This window comes from Thermobia domestica, chromosome 9 (assembly GCF_964235325.1).
Source record: "Thermobia domestica chromosome 9, izTheDome1.hap1.1, whole genome shotgun sequence".
Lineage (NCBI taxonomy): Eukaryota > Metazoa > Arthropoda > Insecta > Zygentoma > Lepismatidae > Thermobia > Thermobia domestica.
Genome location: NC_137462.1, coordinates 219,816,820 through 219,843,768, shown reverse-complemented (window position 1 = coordinate 219,843,768; position 26,949 = coordinate 219,816,820). Strand labels below are relative to the sequence as shown.

At 34.0% G+C, this 26,949-nt stretch overlaps 1 protein-coding gene across 3 annotated transcripts in view; it reads left to right on the top strand.

Moving 5' to 3' along the window:
- Cbl (E3 ubiquitin-protein ligase CBL) overlaps positions 1-26,949 on the top strand; it is a 302,440-nt gene that overhangs the window by 162,590 nt on the left and 112,901 nt on the right. For 2 of the 3 annotated variants that reach the window (XM_081725868.1, XM_081725867.1), the window contains exon 6: positions 7,163-7,303. In XM_081725868.1, the coding sequence (XP_081581994.1) occupies positions 7,163-7,303 (141 nt within the window). Of the gene's footprint in view, positions 1-7,162; positions 7,304-13,199; positions 15,980-26,949 lie in introns of those variants that run through there. The other variant, XM_081725869.1, reaches the window with a different exon arrangement.

The window sequence follows — 26,949 nt, the reverse complement described above, 5'->3', positions numbered from 1 at the left end:
AGACAGAATTTTGAAAACTATTGAAACTTATCCTCCACCTAAAAATACGAAACAATTACGATCCTACTTAGGGCTTTGTAATTATATTCGAAAATTTTTGCCCAATTATGCAGAAATCACGGAACCGCTTCAAAAGCTCGTTCGTAAACGAGAAAGGTTTGAATGGACCGCTCAACATCAAGAAATTTTTGAACTTTTGAAACAGAAATTGCTAGCAGCCCCCGCTCTTGCACCGTACGATCAAAACAAACCCTTGTGCTTGTATACTGACGGGTCAAGGACAGCAATTTCTTCAATTTTGCTGCAGACAGATGATGAAAATTCAGGTGAATGGTATGTTATCTCATACTACTCTCGTTTGTTAACAGAATCAGAGAAAAAATTGAGTGTTTTAGAAATTGAACTTCTAGCAATTATAGCTTCATTTCGAGCATTTCGTTACTTCCTGCTTGGAAGACATTTTTATCTGAAGACAGATTCAAGAGCCCTAACATTTCTGAAGACCAGTAAGAATTTGCCACCAAAACTTTTGAAATGGTATTTTTATATATCAGATTATCAATTCACGCCAATACATGTAAAAAGTGAGCTCAATATAGCTGACGGACTTAGCCGTTACACACTACTTCCCGTACAGCCGGGAGATCTTTCAGTAGAAAATATCGATCAAGACAAATGTTTAGTGAATTTCACAGAGCCACAGGATATAGGCCGCTATCAAAGAGAGGACACATTCTTTGGAGATATTTATAAATATTTAGAAACGGGTGAAGTTTCATCTAACACCAATGCAGTACGAATGTCGAAATGCTATGAATTAGTAGATGGAAAACTTTACCGAATACATAAGTTTGCAAACGTAGCCAAACGTTTACTATGTATTCCCTTTAAGTTACAAAACAAAGTGTTTGATATGATTCATAAGTCGCCATTAACCTCTGCTCATCAAGGTCAAACGAGAACATATAACTATGCATTGCATAGAATTTATTTTCCACACATGAAAACGTTCATTAGAAACAAGGTTAGAAGTTGCCCATCCTGTTTATTAAATAAGAGAGTCACTAAACCTCCAAAAATGTTACCACAGACATATGCTCAATCACAGCCTTTTTCTACTATCCAAATCGATCAGGTAGGCCCTTTCCCAATGTCTGAAAAGCATAACAAATACATTCTCATCACATGTGATCTTTGTACTAGGTATATTGTAACGGATGCTTTAATAGACTTAACAGCAGAATCAATTGCTGACTCGTTATATCGGAAAGTATTTCTCAAGTATGGTTTGCCAGAGAAAATTTTTTGGGACAGACTTCCCGGACACCGCAGTAAAATAATGGCCGAACTTTCAGAAAGGTTGGGAACCACATTGTATTTCATAGCTGTCAATCAGCACGAATCTTTAGGTTTGGTGGAGAAAACAGCAGACACTATTCAGCAAGCGTTACGACACTATGTATCGTCTAAAGGACACACGTGGGACTTATTTTTACCAGCACTCACCTTTTCGTTAAATAATGTTACAAACGTGATAACAAAATTTAGCAATTTCTTTTTGCTACATGCTTATCAGCCAAGGTCATTGTTGGAAAATGAATTTCAGACTCCAGTGCAAAACATCGAAAATGCAGACCGCATTGAAGTTTTGAAAACGATAAGAGAAGAGGCTTATCAAAATATGATCAAGAATTATCAAAAGCAACTTGAGAAGTTTCTTGAAGAAAACAAACAAGCAGAATTCCAGATTGGGGATGTTGTCTTAGTGAAGGACCATCAGAAAAAGAAAGGGATCCCAGAAGTGTTCAGTCACAAATATAACAAGAAAGCTACAGTTGTAGGTTTCACTAACAGTGCGAACAAAATCGTCGTAGAATATCAAAATAAGAAGAATAACGCCAAACGTGATGAAGTGGACATCAGATCTTTAAAGAAGATTTCATCAGTAAGAGAAGAAGACGCTGAGACATAAACACCCATTAGCCTGGAAAGTAGGCAATTTGCTCCACAACACATGGGACGAAGAAAATTCTCCAAGATTTGCATCTATGGAAACAATTCAACATCTACAACTAAGAAACATGATGAATGATGTGATCAGCACCAAAGGACAAGCGAAGACGCTAGATGACACCCATAGACGCCGGTGGACACAGACGACGCCCAAAGAAGAAACAAGTTTCTACTATCAACTTAAGATGTTCCCACGCCGAAACTTTGAGAGTCAACCAGATCTTCAATCAACGAAAGATGACCACCAATAGAAGCGAAATCAAGAACCACTGGACGAATATCGAGATGGTACATTGGAAAAGAAGAGGATCATATGTTAGTCTAGAATAGGGATATTAGGTCACTCTGGTGAAAGCCTTTCGTATTGATTTCTTTTGTTCACTCAGCAAGTGCGAATAGACTGCGCGATAACAGTCTCTCTTCTTCGGACACCGTGAGTGTAAGTGCCTTACGGTTTTCCTTTTTGAACACAAAGGAATCAATACCCTTATTTTTCTTTCCTGGGACTATTCTATTTCTTTGATAAGCTAGTTAGGCCGAAAACTTTCTTATTTCGCGATATAGGAAATTAGAGAATTTACTATTTATAGACATTCAACAAACTTAGAGTGATTGCATTAATAAAAAAAAAATCTTCAAAGATTTTTTTTTCAATATTTATTCATATTATTTTTAATTAGTCGTTATTATATAGTAAAGTATACTACAAACTCCAAATTTATTTATCTATACACCCCAGTAGGTATTTTGTTTTCAGCATTAACAACTGTTCATGTTGTCTCTAGAAATGTCCAAACACCGGTTTATTCAAATTATTCAGACGATCAACACAGAGCTTATTTCTTATCTTACAATGCGTTCGATTCAGTGATTGCAAATCAAATAATCTTAGATAGTAGACATACCGTAGAAGTTACATATCATCACATAGAGTTACCTATAAATCTTTCATTTTCACAATGGGATTAGGAAACCAATTTTACTTGGATAAATTACAGAACCTTTCTTCTCAACTATCGAATTTGACAGTGAACCCTACTATGCCAATATGGGCTCACTTTGATACTCATATTACTTATAGCATTGGAATTATTTTTATACTAGTAGGATTTCTATTACTAATTCTTATTGTAGCTCTAGTTATTAAAATGTACAAGCTGAATAAGATAGTAACTGAACTAAGTAATCATATTCACAGGCCTGAAAATGATTAAAGAAATAAACAATGAAATACAATATTGTTATTGAAACGTGAGTAGGCTATGAATATAAATTTTGCGAAGCAAATTTTCAAGTAGAGTCTATTTCACAGCAGATTAACTAGGCAACAGGTATGCAAAGCATCCTTCAAAGAAACTAGTTAATTAAAAAAAAAAAAAAAAAAAAAGAAAGAAAAAAAAAGAAATATTTGGTTATTATTAAAATTATGCTAAGCATATTTCAAAGAAGAATAACCAAGTAACAACTTCATTTTCTGAATCTTTTTTTTTTTTTCTTTTGCCTTTCTAGGTACGCTCCACAATGCAATCATATACTTTCGTCATCCCTATAATTACTATTTTAATAATCATTTTAATAATTTTGTCATTTATAATATACAAATTATTCAAAATTAAATTAACCCCAAATAACGTTTCAAATTCACATATTCGATCTGTCAAATATGTTTCTTCAAAAACAGATTCACACGTAACCCCAGATTGTTCTTCGATACACCTCTATGATGATACATTAAATGTATATCCAACAATTAAGCCTTCTACGCCTACTATAATTCTTAATGTTAATGGTATGTCAATGATTTCTTCTAACTTCGTGTTATTCAAACATTAAAAAGGGACTCATTTCACTACTTCTAAGTAATGGTGCAGACTTAACAGTTGTGCTTGTCTTAATATCTGTAAATAAATGTATTTACTACACGCATAAACAAAAACACTCAATAATCACTCCTACACAACAACATATCAACATCATCAACAAAAGAACAGCAACAGTAGCAGTTTCCCATAGATGCCTTATCTTCAATGTCAGATATCAACAATGGACCATGTGGACTGAGCCGAACAACAGGATCCTGAGGAATCTATGCTTTCAAAGGATTAAATACTACTACCAGTTATCGAAGTGAGGACTTCAGTGATACATACCTCCAAGTAACATGTATTCCAGTATAGGAAGGAACAGATGACGAAAAACACAAACTCACACATAACTAGTGAAATAAACTGAGTGTTTTGTTTCATTCAGAGTGCGAAGTGTTTTGTGACAATGTGTTTTTTTTTTTTTTTTCTTTCTTACAGACAGGATGCAGTGACATTAACCTACATTTATTGTAATAACTTGTCAGCAGAATACTCATGTGATACAAACAACATATATTCATATTATTGGTGACGGACAATGCTGGTGGTGGAATTTATATACATACATACGAGTCAAAAGAAAACTTTATATATACAGAGTGTTCGAAGATAATGGACGAACTTAATTATTATTTACTTTTTATGTTTATACAGGTGGTCAGTAATCTTTTTTTTTTTCTCCTTTTTGGCACATAGAATCGTGCTCAAAATTTCGAGACAGGGGTAATGTAAAGTACCCAAAATCCTTACATGTGTTTGTCTAATTTATGTTGTTTATTATAAAACAAGGAAGTTATAGTCATACTGCTTAGAAAAAAAATAAAAACAGATAACGTCGGCATCACACCACAATTATAGGAAGTTTTCCTATACGGAAATAAGGAAGTAAGAGATTGCAGAAAGAGACCTGAGCTAAGCTCTTCGCGACAACCAGGAAGCACCTGAATCCCGGAAAGGGGTTGTGCTGGTTGAGGACGAAGACTAGAATCGGGGTGGGAATTAAGATTGGAGAGTGGAAGGACATCGTTTGGAGTTGAACTGAGCTGAACTACCTGTGAGTACTGCATCTATTTGCGATGTTAGATAACCATAATGGTTAAGTTTCTGTGCCATTACGATGTAGTAGATTTCTATAGTTAAGACCATTTCGAATCCTAATAGCTTGTGGTGTGATGTCGAAAATATCCAAAAGTAATTGAGTATTTCATTTCTTATCCTAAGACGATTTGTTAAATTCATCCTCGAGTTGTCTAAATACACGGTGTTACAAATTTCAGATGAGCTACGCTCTGCCCCCAAATATAAAAAGTTTCTAAGATACTAAATCATTCCGGTTAGAAATTTGTAGCACACGTTAGTAGTGTTACCATAGGATACACACAGCGTAATTAGGAAATTCGTCAAAATTATAATGTGTCTACGCCACTGATTAGGAATGAAAGGACAAAATGCAGGGCTATTTTCAAATGATTGTAGCTCAGGCTCTAATAGCAGTAGACTCACGAAAGTTGGAGCATTTTATGGAGAATATATGAAAGTTTCATAAGTATGGTGTACCCTCGACTACTATAATAAAAAATTAAGGGTGAAGAAAAACAATTAGTACAATTTTTCTAATAAAAATTTTGGGTTCCGCCCCCTCTGCCGCGCCAAAAGTTGACGATGCGCATAAAATGCATATCAAAATGTTCTTTGATATATTCTCAAAAAAATATAACAGCAGTGTTTACATAGGTTACACTAAGAGTAATGAGAAACTCCTCAAAATTATAATGTATCTACGCCACTGATCAGGAAAGAAAGAAAGAACAAATGTAGGGTTATTTTCAAATGATCGTAGCTCAGGCTCTAATAGCAGTAGACTCACGAAAGTTAAAGCATTTTACAGAAAGTTAAAGCATTTTACAGAGAATATATGTAAGTTCCATAATCAATATGGTTTTCGCTCGGCCACTGTAATCAAGGGTTAGGAGTGGGGGGAAAATAGAATTTTTACAATTTTTCTAATAAATATTTTGAGCTCCGGCCCCCGTGTCTACACTACAAGTTGTTGCTCAGACACAACAGCTGTTTGTCTTAGACACAAAATGCTGGAATATTTCCTCTTTAAAAGTTGAATTGAAGAAATCCAGTGAGGTAGAGTTTGCTGTGGTGCATCTATTAGTCAGTCCCGTATGTTCGCGAAATGGCTGTAAATTTGGAGCAGCCCAAATTCCAGTGGGATTGCTCCAGGCAACAATAGGTTTAGAGGGAAGAGTTAGATTTGGAAGCGGTGAAGGGGAAGACGGAGGAGTAGATGAAGGTGGTGGAGGTCTTGATGAACTTGATGAACCGAATGTTTCACCAAAGTCATCAAAATTAAATTCGTATGTGCCTGAGGAAGGCAGATCAAACTGTTCTTCATCCCAGTCCGAAACCGTGTCCATTGCTTCCAATTCGTTTCGAATGTCTTCTGAACCTAGAACATCTCTGGATGTCATTTCTATTCTTGAACACAAGAAACACCGAAGTGTCTAAATAACTAACTCTGTGGCCTATAGAACCCGGAGGTTCAATGCCGCATTTACAAAACAAGTAAAAACAAGGAAAGCAAAGCTTCAAGTGTTAAGAGTCCGTAAAGATAGATTCTACTGTATGTTAAAATGCGTACAGTAAAGAACGCGATCACAACACTCAGGTCAGACTGATCAACTCACAAATGGAAAGAGAAACAACGATCAAGGACTGTAGGAGCCCAGAAACCCAAACATACTCTCCTTATCACTTTATGTACCACGTGCAGAAATAAATATATCTTTCTCAGTCAGGTCAAGACCTCTTCCCTACCCGCCCTCTATTTCTAATGACGCCACTGGCACCAAGATTGGAAGGGAAACGTCCCCTGATTGATTATTTATGTTTTTTCTTTCACAAAAATTAACTTCCTGTTGTGTTAAACCTCTGAGAACAAAACTACGCACTTCAAAAATTTGAATGCGTTTTAAAGAGCCTATATGACAATACAAACAGTCAGGTTCGTACACTTTTAAAACAAAATAACAACGTAATTCTGTATTCAGCAGTTGGCTAGTATGTCTCCAGTAAAATACATGCAAGTGCACATATTTTGATACCCAGAAAATTAAAAACAATTAGGTTTAGTGGGAGGAAACTGCAAGTTATCTATAAATAGTTACTTCGTGTCCCAAGCCTTATTTTAAAATATCTAAATGTAGTTACTTCGTATCCTAAAGGTTAAATAGAAAACAGAATTTTAGTTAATGATGCCCTCTCTCTAATTACAGGAGTCTGAAGGACAAGGGTGTCCGTTTTGCAGAGCAGAAATCAAAGGTACTGAACAAATTGTTGTCGATCCATTTGATCCAAAGCGTCAACACAAAGCAGGTTCCACTGGTAACTTGGTTGATCTAGAGGATGAAGAAGAGGTAGCTGACTCATCAGAGTGACCTTTAAATAAATAAATTTTTTTAAAAAAAGTGCTCAGCTTGTTTCAGTGTGTTATGTACGTAGTATGCTTCTGCATTCAGGCAGGATCAGCATTTGACTGGTGCTTTTTTTGTTTTGTTTTGTTTTGTTTTTTAGTGAAATCCAATTAAGATTTAAGAAAAGCCATCCACTTACTATCACACTGCATATAATGAAAATGGCTCACATTCAAGGAGAAAACATGTTATGCTTGCATGAATCCTAATTTACTATTTGATTCCTGTGTTTTGGATTAGCATGTATATGGTATCATTTTATTTATTTTTTTAATAACCTAAGGTCATAGTGCCTGAAAATGAAAATGCATGCCTGTGTGTGCAAATAGAACCGTACCTCTTAATTATTTAATTCATAACGAGGTAATGAACTAACTATTTATTGTTACACGACACAATTCAAAAATGTGATTTTCAAGTAAGATACTGGTAATTAAGACATCACTGGTAATATATAATTCTAAAAGTTCTTACGACGATGAACACACAATAACTGAGATGCTTTTTGGTATTAGTTATCGAAAAACAATGACTGTTTCCATTCTCGGAGGTGTTAAGCTGTTTACAGTTCTGATGATGAAAATAATAGTTTTCCAAGTGGTAGTCAAATGGGTTTGAATTTAGATAAAACTCGAATGAAAACCAAAGACCACCTCAATTGTTACATTGGTAATAATTTAATACGAATAATGTGAAAAGAGTATAAAGTCATCTTAACTTTCAACAATCTTGCTTTCAGGAACTACGTTACGTAATTGTAATTTAGTGATTTGCAGCTATCATTAAAACCATTTCGTATCCCGTCAAATTGGTGTGTAGGAAAGTTTTTTAACGGGTACCCACAGACTTGGAAAAATTAAAAGAATTCAGGTTTCATCACGTAAAATCATGGGATATTCGAGGAAATTGATTGCTGTCGCACATGATAATGATTACGTGTTAAAATTAGCAATAGTGTAATATCGTCCTCAGAAGAATTCAAATTGGCTACTAATTAGGAGGAAGCCACGAATTTAAAGACAGATTACATATACATTAAAGGATAGGTGTCATGATTTGTGGTTTAGATTTCTTGGCTAATTTTTAATCGCATATTACAGTTGAAGGACTCAATTGGATGAAATGCACGTGTCAAATTACTTAAAGCATGTATCCTGTAACCATAGATAAAAAATTGAAGAAAGTATCACGAGTTGGAAAACAATTTATAAACAGTGGATTGATTGATTAGAGTTTAGCGTCCCTTTCAGCAATAAGGCTATATGAGATGTTGAGCTACAACTTAACCATGTCGGTCCCGGCGTCCCCCACAGGGGACATAAAATAGGATGATATTGTAATATGACTAAAGCATTTTGGTGAAGGGCGATCAATATTTTATTGGTTTTGGTTCAATATTTTGTAAACCTTGTTATATTAAATGCAAATAAAATTCAATCCCCAGTCTGGTGCTGTAGGTCTTACGTTAAAAATTATAATAACTGTCATAATGAATTTTGAAGATATTATAAGAATTAAAAGAATTTTGAGACAAGATCGAATAAATAAAGTGTGATATCAATTAATAACCAGCATTGTACTCACCCAGACTTTGACGAGTAAAATTTTTGAGATGTCGATCCTTCCAGTCAGACGGTCACTTCAGAACTCCCCTTTAATTCCCTACTCTTTTTCGTCCACCTACCTTTTCTTCCTCGTTTTGGTAGCGACATTTCTTCCGCTTACCATTACATTTTTAGAGTTACTTCATAACGTGAAGTAGGAAGTCTTATTATTTCCTTGATACATTGCTGCATAACATATTTTTATATTTCCTATTTAGAAGAATGTTTTAACTAGACATAGTTTTAAATTATTATGAGACTTCCTTGATTTCTTTGCATGTGTGAATGACCTACAGCACCAGACTGGGGATTGAATTTTATTTGCATTTAATATAACAAGGTTTACAAAATATTGAACCAAAACCAATAAAATATTGATCGCCCTTCACCAAAATGCTTTAGTCATATTACAATATTATTCTTTCTTTACAACTTTAAAATCAGATTGGAAACATTGAGATGCTTACAGGTAATGATCCAGTTATGACCACCCTCTGTAAACAGTTTTCATTGTTGCCAGTCTGATTTAAAGTTGTAAAGAAAGAATAATATCGTCATATTTTGCCGGAACCGACATAGCTAATGTGGGATCCAATCTACATGAGCCCCCACTGGAAATCAAACCTGGGTCTTGTGCGCCAGAGACGTACGCTAACTATATAACCACGAGGGAGTTCTTCTAAGCAATGAAGTTAGTGACCTCATGTGGTCGATGGAGAGATCAGAAGTGAATTAGAAGTATTTTTTTGTAGCATCCATTTTCTCGAGTCATTTAGTACATGTTTAATAATTCTTCAGCACACTATGAAGAATTTACTGAAACATCGGGGACTGTACAAGATGGCTTGAAAATCTCCTTGCCTGGAATGAGCTCTTGCTATTTTTGATGAGGTGTAACTGATCATTAAAGAAACAAAGCAAATACAAGTTAAATTCTACGATGATGTTTAAGAACATACAAAGATCACTCATGAAGTTCAGGTTGATATCTTACAAGATAATTTTTATCAGAGTGTAAACCTTTTCTCAGAAAATAGTAAGGTCCATCATCTCTTGATTCATTGTTTGCATATTTGCAGGGCTTACGTAGACGTCTTAATGGTACGTTGTGTTGTCTTTAGTAACTTCTATGAATAAACTCTTACTAGTTGATCCCAATTATGTAGAAAACCTACTATAAGTAAGCAAATTAGGCCTTAGTTTTCAAATCAGAAAAGTTCTGAAAAGTATTCGGGTTTAGAGAGGGAACCTTTGGTCCTTTAAAAGAATTTTAAAACACAGTTGACAAAGGTGATTCAAAAATTGATCGACATATTTGGAGATATTTGAAATATAAGTTATAGTTGTCGTAGGCCTATTTGAAATATAAGTTATAGTTGTCGTAGGCCTATGTATTTTATAACGCAAAAACTCGGAAAGACAGAATTAAGCTCTTGCATGGTGTTGTGTATGAATCGAGCAGAATAAGAGAGGCGTTGTGGAAATGACCAAAAAAATCGGTAGGCTGAAGATGTTTTGTGGATAAGATTAAGCTTCTCTCGAAGATACAGTCTTCTTTAATAATTCTGGCTATCCATCTCTTTGGAAGTGCTATACAAGCGAAACGAAAATTTATGTAATACCTGCTGCGTCTTAGTTAAAAAGAACAGTTAAAATGCCTGCTCTGTGCTTCTAGTGCTAATCTTCCGATGTTTCCATTTTTTTCTACTTTCCATTAGAGAATTTCAAAGAAGGAATGCGACACTAAACAAAAATTAACTCCGGTTGACAGTAAAAACAGTCATGCACTAGTCAACCATTGGAGGATGTTTGCTGCTATCTAACGGCGCGATGTGTGTTAAAAATGACTACCGTTCAAAGTCACCGTTATCCGTGAAAATGTTAACGCATCGACTCCATTAACGAACTCGACCGAGGAAATCGCTCCAACTGTCTATTGCAAATAGCAATTTTAAAAATTCGCTTGCGTTCAAGAGTTACCGTGTGCAATAATGAACAAATGTAAGTCACTGTTACCCGTTAAAGACTCTGTTAATGAACTCGAACGAGGTAATCGCTCTAGCTATTTATTGCAACAAACAGAATTCATAATTCGCTTTCGTTCAAAATTTATCAAAACGGACGTACGTTTAACATTACAATATTGTAAATCCCATTTAGTTGACAGCCATAATGAGCTTCACTTAATTCGTAATAAGCACTGATAGGATCTCTGTTATTGAGGTACGAAAACTACAAGAAAACTGCCTATCACTGGTACCCACGTAGGTCAACTAACTAACTCACTCACTCTATGGCCTATGGAACCCGGAGGTTCAATGCCGTGTCCACAAAAGCTCTCCATTGACTTCTATTCTTAGCTAATTGGATCCAGTTTCTACTTTGTATTCCTATCTCTGGGAGATCCATCTTAATATTGTCCTCCCACGTAGGTCAACACTAAACAGAATTTGCCTTTAACTGTGAAAACTTCGTTTTCATCCACGTTAACACACAATCTCTGACCTTCATTTCCAACCTGTACTCCGTTTTCTTTTTCCAGACAGTGTACTTTTTCATCAAAATGAAATGTTCTTCGGTTTATTTTTGATTATTCAGAAATGTGTCAATAATCTAGTGAATTCTGTCTGTTATAAATTCTAGTGTACTCAGTTGCCATCTGCGTACCAAGAGTAGCGTACCTCTAAACAAAATGCATGTAATTGTCATTATCTCAGTACATCCTTTACAGTTTTCTGAATATATGTTTTTTGTTGGAAATTTTACCTTGTTTGTATGTTTAGGTGTTTGCTTTTATCCGCTTTGTTAAAGACAAATGAGAGCAAGAGAAAATTTTTCGTATTGTGTTTTCCAGTATCAATATCTATAGTCCATTAAGTCGTGTATCTCCGTAATTCGTTCCTTCTGCGATTTGGGTGATCAAGAATACGTTAAAACATTTCTCTCTCTTGTGGTAAACAACTTCTTCCTTTTTTGCTACGAGACCGGTAACATCAACATTTTTATCCAAATCATTGTACGCAGTTCACCAGTGCTTACACCAGGATAATTCATACGTGATTTGTCTTCATTGTGCTCACTTTTTGATATGGTTCGCTTTTCCGATGATTGGATGTTTAATTAGGACCAAGAGTATATGTTGCCATTTAATATTGTATCTGTGTCTGGAAGCTTTACGTTTAGGACCTCAAGGAAAACAATAATGTTCAGTTAAAACTAAAGTATATCTTCTAACAATGTTACCGTATATTCCATATTATTTTGGTGACACTTTTCTTTATCTTACACGTCTTTATCGCACTACCCCAGGAAAGGAGAATGTATGATAACCTAATCATGTAATCTTAGCAATTTTTTGAAATTTTGTGTAAAATTTTGAAATTTCGTTGTTGTTATCGTCAAGTGTTGACGAGAAAGCCATTATGTATCGTTTGTTCTATAAAAACAGATAATATCTTTTAAAGTATCGCAGAATTCAAGGAAAAAGCGATAGTACTAAGAGAATTTATGAATTTTTTTTAAAGAAGAGAAACTTGTTTTTATTCAATGAACTAAAAAAAGAGAAACTTGTTATTATGACCGAAGTTAATAGGTCCATTCTGTTTTGATTTACGTATACATTTAACGGCTTAGTTTTATACGTACACCCCATAGAAGACGCATTTGTATTGTCCCTTATATGCTGTTTGCTGTAATCATATTTGAATAAGCCTACGTAAGGTTCGTACTCTAGACACAACTTCGTATATCTATATGCTTGCGATCGCATCATTATAACGTTTACTGTCACCTAATCGATTTTCTAATATTTCCAGGAAGATGTCAAGTCCATATTAACATTTATGTACGAAAAGACGTTTCAGTTTGATTGTTATTTCATGATATTTCAAATTATGCGTATTACAGGAGAACTTGAATAAAACCACAATAGTGTTTATTGTGTATAACTTTATTTTATAGAGCAAAATTGAAAATGTTATTAGATAACACTAGAGGACGTTGATATTTCTTCTGGCAATTCTTGTGTTAGCGTTTGGCATGAGATAAACAAGAATGGACACAAGCATATATCAGCTGTACTTTCAGAGCGAAGACATGAAAGAATTCTCTAAAATATATGATCATTTAATGTATCTTGTTGCTATATATAATTTTTATTTGAACTTGTTAATGTTGCTACATTATGTTACAGTTTTCCATTAGGCTGAATTCGAAAATTGTTATTTTTTTTGAAGCGAGAAGTCAATATTTGAATTACACAAGCAGCTGGATGGAAGAAAGCAATTCTAGAGTGGATATGAATACAACTTACCAGAGAATAGTAAAAGTCTATCATAAAAACCCAAGTAAAATAAAGACTATAAATTTTCCCTAAAGGTTTCATCAGGTATGAAGGGAAAGAATTAGAAAGAAAAGACATATTAAGGAACTAGGTTCAATACCATATTGGCGTCCATATCACTGAATCGGATTCATCTTAAATTGCTGCTTCAATACATTTTTATTCATCCTTCATTTTTTTTTTTTCTGTAATAAAGCATTTAGCGAAAGTTTATAGTTTTATTTTCTTTTACTTGCGTTAGTGACAGTATTGTACTATTCTTCGGTAAATAATTTGAATTGCATTGGTATTCGGACTTGATCTGTTCTCTGTCATCAGTACTATCTTCAACGTACCCCAATTAAATTCAGGTGTTTTGTTTTCACCGCTAAGGCTTTGTCAAACACGAACTGAGTCAGTCAGACTAGTGAATTTTAAACAGTAAGTTGTAAGTGTCAAAATGTTCTCTTCATATCGTCTTTTCAGTGGAACTTCATTATCTAATATTATCCGCAATGGATTAGCAAGCAGTTTTCATTGTGCTAATTGCACCCTAATATGTATCATCCTCGTTTAAGTACTGTTCACTACGTTCCATTTGTAATAATAATAGTGAAATAATTACCCGAATATGAAATCTTTGTTCTTTGGTAATTTTTAAGTAATAGAAATTAACAATTGAATTTGGATCTCTGCCAACTTTTGTTACTTTAAAATTCAGTTTTTATTGAGTGAGCTCAATAAAACCACCGATGTATTTGAACGTCATTGGTGTGGTTGGCATAAAAGTGGTGTTTTCTTCTTCTAGTGAAAGGCTAATGTCTCTTTATTTTCGCATCTTTTTCTAATGTGTATGCCATCTTGAGTAAAACGAAAGATAAAAGTTCGACTAATAGTAGAAGCTAATGATTTAAGAATTAAACTCATTTAAAACTATAGAATTTGTACAGTAATTGTACAGAGGACGTTTGCGACAACTGTGATATTTTCTTCCTATTATGTTACATGGAATCAGAATTAACAATATCTACATTATCGGTAGTGTTCGCTGTATTTCGCGAAAACCTTATGATCCGGATTCAGTTTTTGTGTACCTCTCTGCTGTCTAAACGTAATCGCGGGTTCTTTGTTCTGCCTCATTTACTGCCTTTGCAATACTACTATTAAATTTATATGTGTAGTTCCTTGTATATCATCAGGTTCATTGTGTTGTTAATTCTGTTGTAGCCCTGAAATTGGTTGTTTTTTACTTTTATCCAGATATTACTCCTTTCGGAGGCACATTTATGAATTTCGTCGTACAAGCAGCAAACTTGATGTACCCCATTTCTTCGCAGATTGTCCGTTAGGTAAATTTTGTAGCCTGTAAATATTTCTAAATATTCTTTCCTGATGTTATAGTCACATTTAAACCATATTGCTCAATATCTAAAAGCACGAAGAAGCATAACAATACTTCAGAGACATATAGTTGTTACCCTGAACATGATTGTAGTTGTCTAAGGATCCAGATAAAAGTTAATTTTAGGGTGTAATAAAGCATTAGTTTGAAAATAAATCATAAACTCGTAATATGTAAAAGTTATTATCTGTCAAAGTGAAGAAATATATTACAGCATGTCTGTAATATTACTGGCGTTACTAGATACTCAGCGAATTCTTTTAGTCCTTTTGAATCTATCTTAGCACCTGAGGGCCCACAGAAGGACAGTTTCCACAGTACGATTCTTGAGATGAAACAAATTTCCACTTTGTAGATAAGGGGTTCGAATATCTCAGAAGTAAAAAACTAAGGGACGAATGATGCGGAAACCGCGACAGCCACTTGATTGGATCCTCTTACTTATTCAGTGTCCAGGAAATTGCTCACTTGAAAACTGCCGGATTCCTACAGCGAAGTACAATGGCGCACCATCATGCTGGAAAAGATGATGAGAAATTTATCCTGTGGATTCAACATAGAAATAATATTTGCATATGTCAAGATATTGGTCACCATCTAATGACCCATTAGTGAACACGGACTCCAGAGTTCGTGTTTCCCATATACCGCACCACATCATAACCTTTCCGCTTTACACTCCTTTCCTGGTCTTCATCGAAGTTCATTTTACATTTGACCAAGGCGAGTGGTTTGTTTAATCATCTCTGCCTTCATATGAAAATATTCTTCGTCAGTAAACAAAACTTGACGAGTAAGCTATGAACTCGGACTGTTTCAGAACTGGGGTCGTTCAAAAGCATAAGAATACTGCATTACAAAACGTATTATTTCGTACACGATAAAGCGTGGATTTGCAGTCCATATCAGAATTAGAAAGAAGTCACACATACTCTATCCAAAATGTACATTTCATCAATGTGCAGTGTGTTTAAGGGATTCCCTATAGGACATGAATTCTGAGATGTGCTCTGACTTGAATATGCGTCTATAGTAGACATAAAGGTAAGCCTTGGCAACAGTGAATACGTAATGTGTCGGTGGGAAGTTAGAAGGCTTGCCTTTTGTCTACTTTAGATCCATCTTCAAGTCAGAGTATGTACATTTTTGGATGGCGTATGTGTGACTTCCTGTACACTGATATAGACCACCACTTCACGTTTCCTCGTATTTGAAATAACACATGTTACAGTGTAGTAAATTTTCACGCTTTTGAAACTGTGCACTTTTGCCCGCAGCTCCATATGAACTTTTTTTTTTTTTTTTTTTTTTTTTTTTTTTTTTTTTTTTTTTTTTAATGTATAGTGTTGCCTCTTACAATTAGTCGATATAGTTCATTAGCACCTTGTATATTATTTGCCTTGAAACGCTGCATACATACGTATATACAGTGTGTGAGTGTAAAGTTACACAGTTCATTACGATTGCAGCATCACAAAAAGGATATTGTCTCATTACATTTTAACGTTTTCCATTTAGATATTACTAGCTAAAATGCGTGTTCTTCCCACGCGAAATATGCTTTTATGTAATTATTATTCGCCAAATATTTGAACTCTTTTTCTTAGGATACGCATTTTAATCAAAGTAAAACGATAAAAACCGAGGTCGACCCAACTGCTAACTATGTTCAGAAATTCATTTCAAACTAGAAATATTTTTCTCACTGTGGCTATTTTATGAACACAAAATGGGAAAGTAATGTTTTCACACTGAATGGCACAGCTCGGGCCGAATCGCATTGTTCCAGTTCGACTCGCATGGATATAAAAGATTTTTAAATACCGACTTTACACTTATTCACAAATAAGCAGAGAAATCAGCATTTTCTGTTTTGATCTTCGACTGTGCTTTAGGGAATCCTCCACTGGATCCGAATACGATTGCGAAGTTCGTTTGTTGGAAACGTGACAATACGAAAGATCCCAATGGGAAAACATGCTGGGATTGTTCGTAGATTTCATCTGGAATCGGAGCGATGCATTTTTCAGCGTGGGAAATGCCTATAGAAATATAGAAACAGTGTTTTCGAAAAACAACATGAGTAAATCAAGTCAAATACACGTTTTAGAAGACACGAGAATAATAGAAACCATTTTGTATTTCATGTCTGTATGACCAAATTTTTTAGTTAGAGTTCATATTAATGAAGACAGATCTCCACTCGTTCAACATCAAACCCATGACAACGCATGTGCAATAAACTATTCGACTTGTTAAAATTATAAAATGACTCTCTAGGAGAAAATGACTATTCTCACAAACGAAATATTAGTTCTGTAAACGGCAACAAAGTAATAATCAGATACAGAATATCACAATGACACAGTTGAAAGATGTGTGTTTCTGGCATGAATAATTTTTTTGTGATACATAGGTTTGCACGCATATTATCAATTTGTACTCAATTATTTGGACCTGGACCAAGATACAAACAGTTCAGAATGTCAGGGAATCATTTAAAGCAAGAAAAATGAAGTAAAATGTTTTTTTTTTTTAAATTTGACGATCTATTTTAGACCTTCACGGAAATGAATTCTTTCTAGTGAAGTGACAACTATTGCTCTGTCAAAGGCTTAAGATGCGAGCTTTCAAATATAAATTTGTACGTTGATGTCATACATATATGCAGATTGTTGCATGCAATGGAAAAGTTGAGTGCAAGGCTCGCATTTGACATTGCAGTTGTATTTGGTTTCACTAGAGGCCCTACTGTGAAAATTATGGCAGGAATATCATACATCTGGACCAAACATGGCTCGATTTTGCACGCATCGATCTGATTCCGCACGATTGAGTCTGGATGATTTCGCACTAATAAAGCGTGCTCACTCAGGGCAACCAAGCTGGTTGTGCCAGTGTAAAAACCTTTTCAAACATTTTAGAAACTACCCTCTTTCCCCGTAAAGGGGTTGGAATTTTCGGAAGCGATGGAGTACGTGGTCACAGGGCTTACAGGGCTTAAATGTCATCGGGACTTGCCCTGTAAGCCCTGACTTTAGCGCCCCGAAAACTATGAATTTGAAACTCGGTCATTTTGGACATTTTATTTTTCATTTCTGTCTCTCCATCCCGATGGGGTCTGAATTTGGGCTTAATCGACATCAGGAGTCTCACTTTTCATTTCAGCGACCCCGAAAACTATAGATTCGACAATATCAGTCGTTTCCCGTTATTTTTACTATGACCCTCTTATCACCAACACCCCTTGGGAGCTAGGGTTGTTTTACTCCCACAGTATTCTTTCCAAATTATCAGTCATAAGTATACCAAATTTAGTTGAAATTGCTCCTTACGTTCCAGAGTATGTTAGAACATGCATACATAAGTACACATTCATTTTTATCTAGATAGGTTTAGCAGCTAACGCTATAGTCCTTGGCATTAACGCTTAATATTAACTGAAACCGATAGAATAAAAATTTAAAATATTATAAAATAAAAGAAATCGTTCAAGAGGATAAAGTGTGGAACAGCTTTTGAACGTTTCTAGTAAATGAGTAGTATGCGAGGTTATCATCAAATTAACGAAACAAGGACAAAGTTTTATGTATTAACAGTTTACGGGGATATTGTCAATGTTTTCGCAAAATTCATGCTTTTTAAAAAATCACTTGGCTGTCGGCAATATTGTTGTTCTCAGACAGCAGTAGCAACTGTATCTCACTTTTACATCTGTTAATCACATGATTTTCAGAAAGGAAGTCAGTTAAACTTTATAGAAAAATAAATAAATAACTTACCTACACCTTATAGTCTTGAACCGATGTACGAAGTACCTCCGGGCTTAACATCTCCCGACTATTTTGTGTAAGAGATACTTGAAAGAAAAATGTATACCAAAATATTCTTAGAACTGTAAAGCAACTTAAAGGAAACAGCTTAACATAGGGTGGCAACAAACCGGGAAAAGTCAGGGAGTTTAAAAAGACAGTTGTAGGGAGATTCTGTAAAAGAGTCAGGGAATTTCGAAGAATGAGATTCTATACCCATCTTAAAATGAAAATTGATTTCAGATGTAGGTGAGTGCTTTTTTTTTAAATTGCCAACTATATCACCTTGGTGAATCATTCACAAAATGCGTTTGGTCAACACTCCAATGGTAAATTCATTTTCGACACATGCATAATCCCTACCCTCTTCCGTTTTCATCCCCACCAATGACTATTTTATTGGAATTTCCTGTCCTGCATTAAGGATACGTTTGTAGGTACCAAGATATACTTCTTTTTTTGAGCTGATAATGCAATATTTATTATTTGTTATACATTAATAGGTACTTATATAATCATCCTCCATCAATAATTATACATTTGTAATGATATTTTAAAGATGATGCGTCTCGTAAGTTTTTGTAAGAAAAATTTTTATTTTCATTTTAAAATTATTCTGATATTGAAAATGATACAGCAATTTGCGAACAGTATTTATAGCGCGAGAGTTCAAATAAAATGTCATATCTTAATCATTCTTTGAGCCAAATTTTTGTATGCTTTCTCAATGCCAATACGAAATGTTAAAAGCATAAAACAAGATTATTTCAAACAACGCGTGTAAAAATATTTGGTAACTGGAATGCAGCTTAAAAACTGTTTTGGGAGGTGGTGGGTGTGCCATGGACACACACCTGGGAGCACTCCTCTCAAAAAGACTTACCAAGCACTGAATTTCTTTAGCAATTCGCAGTGAAATGAAAGAAAAAGAGATCGTTAGAATTTTCGATTCAAATTATTGTAAAATAATATTCATTTGTTGTTTCACTATAAAAGTAACGAAGTTTCATGATGTACATTTCTATTTTAATGTTGATCGCTTCTTACTTTTATCAAGTGGGGGAAGCTTTTCTTCCGTTTCTTCTTTTATTTGCATTCTTTCTGTTCGTACATAAATAACTGAGTAATTATCTCGTTTGTGCGACGTTAAACTTACGATTTATTGTGACGTATAAATGTTAAGCAACGAGCTTTCGTCTGTCAATAACCGAGTCACCTTCAGGAATTGTGAAACTATGAATTTTCAGTGATTCAACTTCTTTCGCGCGTGTAAATAATGTTCCTGGACAAGATCTTATTTTTCTCAGGAATAAGCTGTTCTTTGCTCGCTTTCTTTACAATAGTATTCATTACTGAAAATATAATTTTGTAAATACTCAAATGTCCGAAACTAATGGTTAATACATATTAATAAAGATATTAATGCAATAAATTTCAAATGAATAAATAGAAACCTGAAAATGAGTGTACACTTTATTATCATGTATCAAAAGCGCAGTCATGTTTCATTCATTTTCACTTCTCATCTTAGAAATTTAACAATGCTTAAATGTTACTAAGCACTAAAAGTGGATGTGTCTCAAGAAGGAAAAGAAGTAGAAAATCCAATTCTTTGTTTGGATGGAATGGATCGAGGCAACGATATGACAAAACAAAAATATTTTATACAATCGTCAACGGGCTTTTATTTACGAGAGCATTGTTATGTAGAAAGGCGATCGAAAAGCGGGTGGTCATACTAGTAGTTTTCTACTGATTTAGCATGGTGGTTTAAAGTTGCAATTGTGGTGTTCGGTGTGCGTTATATCTAGTATTCCTGTGCAGATAACAAGCATGTAATTTTCCAAGTATTCCAAGACAATGGTTTAGCTCTTCTGTTTTATCATCGTGAATTTGGGACTACCAGGTGACAAATTTTGTACTCACGGCAACATTTACGGAGCGTCTTTTTACTGAATAACTGAAACGGCAAGCTATAATAAGTCATATGGAAGGTAAATAGCATATGCAAATGGCTGCGTTCAGAGGAACAGTTAATGCTTTTGCGAATCATGAAAACAAGTCAGTATCGGAGTGTCATCCTTTTTGTACCTCATCTGTACAGAACTTCAGGGGTTCTGGTGATATTGCGTGCTTAAATGTGAATTCTGCGATGCAAGTAGGTGCGAGTTCGGGGACGAAACAAAGTAGTTTACAAGGGTTCTTAATAAGAAATAGCAGTACAAAAGCATAGTTACATTACTTTCGTGTATTCAAAGTGTGATGACTTACATCAATGTTCACTGCTGCTAAAGATGTCAAAGTACTCGAACTTACTTTCCTAGGCAGAGAGTTTGCTAGGAAAATGTAACTTCAACGTGACAAAATAGCAAACATTTTTCTTGTTACTATCACTATATTTTAGGAGTGAACTAATGCAGTTGTTAAAGGAGGCATAAATGTGCGATTCTGGAGTAAAAGCAAGATTCATGCATTATTTGACATTGACGCTTTTAGGAACTCTACAGCTTCTGACCTTTTTATCGTTTTCAAAGAGGCGCTTTCATCCTTAAAGATCATTCAAATTTCAGTGGATAGCCCGAATGTAAACTTTCCATTCTGCATACCTTCAAGTTAAATACCGTCGCCAAATGATCCTGTAATACTTAATATAGGAAGCTATGGAGTACTTACTTTGTTTAGAGCATTTAAAGCTACAATTGAGGTAACAAACTGGAGAATCGTCGAATTTCTAAGAGTTCTGTTTAACTTATTTGGGGATGTTCCACCACGCCGTGCCAAGTACACTCATTATAGCGACTCAGGAAATTTTCCAGTGAAATTTTGCTCTGTGTTTGCTTGGAAATATCAGTATTGCTCAGTGAGCCATTGACATTTATCCGTATCTTCTGTTGTATATTCCAGGTGTTAGGAAGTTCGTAGCGCTTCAAGCTTTAGTTCGTGTCAGGATGGTGGAAGAAGATAAAATGTTTATTCTATAATCCTACATTGTTTAAAACATTTCTTTCAGAAAGAGAACCTTTCCTTACTGAATTTAAGACTGACTCTCAGCCCATTTCTTTACAATATTTAATCGGATGTGATAAATGTGATATAAAGGTTTGTAAAGCCAGAAGCTTGTAGTTGTTCGAGTTCGTGTATACAAGTCGACGTAGAAAATGAAGAAAATCCTCTTCCTGTGAGGAAAAAAAAAAAAAAAAAAAAACTTTGTCATTGATTTTTGCTACACATATTATCTATAAAAACTATCAACTAATGGCGGATTTCGACGTAATTGCAGAAAGTGTCTACAGAAATTTGTTCTTATTCTTTTGGAAAAGCATCTTTAAATGGGCAAGAGGCCTTTTATGTTTGGATCGTAATGTTTCTGCAGGATCCGATGATTCGAGTGAAGTGGATTGGGTTTAGCTGAACTAGTTGAAAATAATTAGTTAGATGGCAATAAGATAGATGAAGTTGTAGATGTAGATGAAGATGTAGAAAGAGGATTTTCAATGTGCAATGTGTAGCAAACTATTTCAAAGAACACACTTTAATAGCACGCAAACTTCTGTACAATACAGTAGCTTCTTCTGTGGATTTGGAAGACCATCCATAAGGAAATTCATAATTCATTATGCACGAAATGTTTGTTCTCATTTTGTAGAAGTAACAGATCAACCACGAGAACAAGACGAAAAGAAACAGAGAAAAGCAGAAGAGAGGAAAGAGATCATTCAGAATGAGCTTGAAGCTGAGAATACAAAAGTAATGGAAAATGTGCGCAATTTTGGTTAGGAAATAAAACATTAGAAGTAAATTGAATTATATAACGGTATTGATATTTTACTAAAAGTATGTTGTTTATATAGAACAGCGAGTTTTATATACACATCCAATTTTTTCCAGTGAGTGTTTCACTGCGACTTTTACCTTTCGTATGTGACGAAACTTTAATCTGTGACTAATCTTACATATCAAAGTTTCAGAGGAAATGTTTAATTTCTTTCTTTGTTGAAGAACTTGTATTAGGTAAGTATTGCCCGTAATTTCACAATAAAGTATGCTGTATTTGTTCTTGTATTATTCATTGTTCTAGTTGATTAGGAGAAAAATATATTACTTATAATCGTCATGTTTTGTTAAGTCCTGTTTTTTAGGAACATAGACAAATCTGTAACTAATAATATATCAGAGAAAATTTCTAGAAATGTTCTGGAAAACCGGAAAAAGTCAAGGAATTCTTACCCGTAAATTTTGTCCCTACTCTGGTAACAACAAAGTTTAATCAATTTCCAGAGCCACATTTCAGTAGGTTTCTTAGAATAAGTATATTCTGTTTAGAAGAAAGTAATTCATATCAAATATTTACTCTGAAACAACAACTCCAAGCAAAAGAGTTACAGTACAGTAAATTGTTAATATTTGTATGAATTTCAGCCTGCTTTCTTTTTCTGAAATCATATGATTAGCATTGCTGCTAAAAATTAAATATATCAGCTACTGCAGTCTAGAGACAATATTATCAGAAGCCAGGTATGGCATATTTTAAGAAATTGCCGTAAATATCGCCAATTCGATAAATAGCGACACAATCTATCTATTTACGTTACGAACTGTCACAAGTAATTCTATACATGTTCCTTATGTATGAATTCTCTCATTGCATAACTTATTTACTCTTCACCCAGTTTCATTTAATATAGAGAGTTACTGTTTCCTTGATCAATATCCCAATCTGTATGGACAACGTTAAAGTGTATTGATGGATTTTTTCCGCCCCTTTCTTTCTTCAAAATGTAAGTGCTGTCCGCTTGTGAATTGTGTAATTTTTCGAACATTGGATAATGACTTAACTAGAATATAGTTCAAAACACAAACAGAACTAATTTAGTTCTTTCTCACACTCTTCATTGGACTGGAAAGGAAAAAAGCAGAGGAAATCGTAAGAGACAGTTTCCGACTCGCGTCCGAACCAGCTCTTGTTGGTCAAGCGCCTGATGATTTGGGAAAGAGATACTGTGTAGCCCTGTTCATTGGAATTTCTATGTTTATTTCGTATAATAAACTATTTCTATTAAAGATTGGTGGTGGCAGGATAATGATTTGTTTTCTCAAACTGATAGATAGCACGTTACATCTTATAACCAGTTTAAAATGCATTCACATTCCGTGACATAAGCTCACATATTTCATATATATATATATATATATATATAATGTGGAACATGTGTCACGGAATATATATATGTACTTCTTTTGTGGAGAACGTTGTGTCCTGATGTTTTCATTTCATGTATTTGCATGCTATTTATGCAAATGCTTAAAGTGTGACTACCAGTTTTTTCACCTATAGCTTACACAACGGAATGTTCTTACTTCGTGCTATTCGTTAGAAAGTGCCGACGAGATTTTTCTCCTACAGTATAACATCCAAAGTCAATATTAATATATATTTCTAATCAGATTTACCCTATAATTTTATGAAAACAACTAAAATCGTATTTTCAAATTTCTTTTTAGATTAAACTTTAATTTTAGTGGTCAATAAGATAAGACAATTGTGATATTCAATTCTTTGTTACGCGTTGCTAGATGTTACTCTACCACGCAATGCACTTTCTAAATTGAAGTCCGAGTTTTGAAAAACATTGTAGTAGTTGGTTTTAAATACGTTTGTATATGTGTGTTATATGTGTGACAAATATGATAGATGAAGATTTTCTAATTAAATCTATTTAAAATTTCATAAAATCGTTGTAATTTCGTAATCATGACAAACTCGAATGCCAAGAGGTTTTTTTTCTTCTTTTTTCTTTTCTTTTCTTTCTTTCTTCGAATGAACGACATTTGGTATTGTCTCATGGATTATCGTACTATGAGGTATTTGGATAGATCCACGATCATTATCTTCTCTCCTGTAAAGAACTCTTTGATACCGTATATGTTATTACTCAGTATAACATATTTTGAATTAATTTTAAGAATTCAAATTAGCCGAACTGAAACACCAGTCACATTTGTGAATCAATTGTCTTTTAAATAGACAGTCCGTCTTTTCTTTTATCCCAGTATACTTTAAATATCAGTTTCAGAAACTAGTTTACGAAGGAAATTGTACTAATATTTTTCACTTTAGAATTGAAAACCCAAAAGTGTGATGACCATGATCAATAATCAATTTTGACAAATTGCTGATGTTATTGAACAAAATGAGGGGTAAAATGTATGAAGGGCAGACTGTTGAAAAGTACAGTGAATTAATAAGACAACAAAAGAATTCAGCTTAAAACCACTGATGATATTCCTTTAGTTCTAACTTTTTTATCGTTCGATTAAATTTCGAAATAACTACTATGACAAGTGGGAACAAATGTGCTAAAAGCTTGAATATGAACTTGTGGAGTATAGTCGTATAGTCGTTCATATCAACAATGGCATAGTTCTTTTTTCTCTCTCTCTCTACACATATATATATATATAATATATATTTTAAAAAATAACCATATGCAGGATATTGTAATACTTGAAATAGTTAATGTAAGCAAGTAAAGACGATCAATAAATATATGAGCAAGAATACAGCTTTCCCAACGAAGGGAGGTAGCCAGGATATTTTGCACATGATTGTAAACACAACCAAAAATAGAATTCCTTTGAAAGTAAGGTGTGTGTTGAAACAAAACTGCTTTATATTTGTACAAATCACACTCAGTGTATTAACATTAAAATTGAATGTAGTTCTGAGCGTGAATATGAGGGACAGATACTTAATTTTGTATAAATAGCTTGTTGCAATTATTTCTCATTCATTGTTGTGTAACGGCTTACTCACAATTCTGTAACTCGTATAAAGTTTAAAAATAATCCTATAATAAGCAAGAAAAAAGACAGAGAATATAAAAGTCTTTTTCCTCTTCTCTTCAGAAGTTGTTTGAAAAGACAAATATGAAGTAAAGTAGTAATCCATTCGTCCTTTTTTTTTTTTTTACATTGTATTTAAATGCCGTATATAGTACACTCAAGAAATCGAAGAAATCATGGTAAAAGTAAGAATTAACTTTATTACGGTTTTGCTCTAAATGTTACGTACGATTTGCTTCTACTATCGGACAAAGTGCCTTACAACTTGCATATGGCTTAAACTAGTGTTCTTTATTCACATAACTTGAAGTTATCAGCAAACATTTCCTCGAATAGTCTTTGTCTTATATACGTCATACACTGACCTAATAGGCAGGCGAAAATATTTATTACTTCAGGAGTGTAGTATTTTATTTCGTAGCGAAACTTCAGTAGTATTCTATGTCTTCATGTAAGAAGCTTTTCGTTGTTATTCCGCAAAATAGACCTGCTATAATAAACATTTTAAAAGTAATGATTGTATCAATGAAGATTTATTCGAGGAAAAAATTGTTTATATATATATAATACCAGAATTATGTTTAAACGTTGGAACAGTACCAAATAGGAAAAGATAATTCATAGTCTTACGCTATTTTTTATTATTGTTATTTTCAAGATTAGTTCCAATTGCTTTCAAATAGAGGACGAGACTTTAATATATAATAATATAGTCATTTGGGGAAAAAAGAAATAAAAAAGTGGATAATATAAGACTAATTAAGTCTGATTATTTTTAAGTTAAGAAAATTTTCTGTATGTGATACACAATGTGTTCCGCTATAAACTGAAGTACGTTGTATTAGGTTCATTCGTATTAATGTTCATCCAAAAATTTATTTTGTGAGATACTGGCGCAAACTAGCTTATGGTTTATATTTTCATGAATACTGTTTATAAGTTTAATAAGAAGTGAATTGTAAAAACAAATAATTCACCATTCAGATGTATATATTCCTATATTCAGGGTAATAATTAGAATTCAAATACTTTCATTAAAATAAATTGAAAACTTCCAACTTTTCAAAAAGGATATTGTATAAAACTAATAGGAAACTGTGGGTTTTATGATTCATGTTGAAAGTCATTCACGGAATATTCATTATCACTCACTGAAAGATTGATTCTTTATGCTCAATGCTTGGGCTTTGTGCAAGTTACCCATTCAAATTTATATCAACAACAAAGATAAATTAAGTTTGTATATTTTCTTAAATTTTCTACTGGTTTCTACCCCTTTCTCCCACTGTCCATTCAAATTCAGAAGTAACTCAGTATCAGCTTCTGTTGAGGTGTATAACTTTTTTCAAAGGAAGCTATGAGTGTGATAATCATATTGCTATTTCATCAGTTTGTTGTGAGATAATTTAGACTGACTTCGGCTGTGTTTGTTAGTTGCGTTACAGTTCTTTTTTTTTATCATGGCATTTTGAAGACAATTTACAATAGAAGTTTCGTTAGAATCTTAAGTTGCCATTTTTCGTGAGATACGCAGTTCTACAGCTGAATTGAATGCTCTCTTCATTATTTATACGAATATTTCATGACTACAACAGATTTAATGCCAT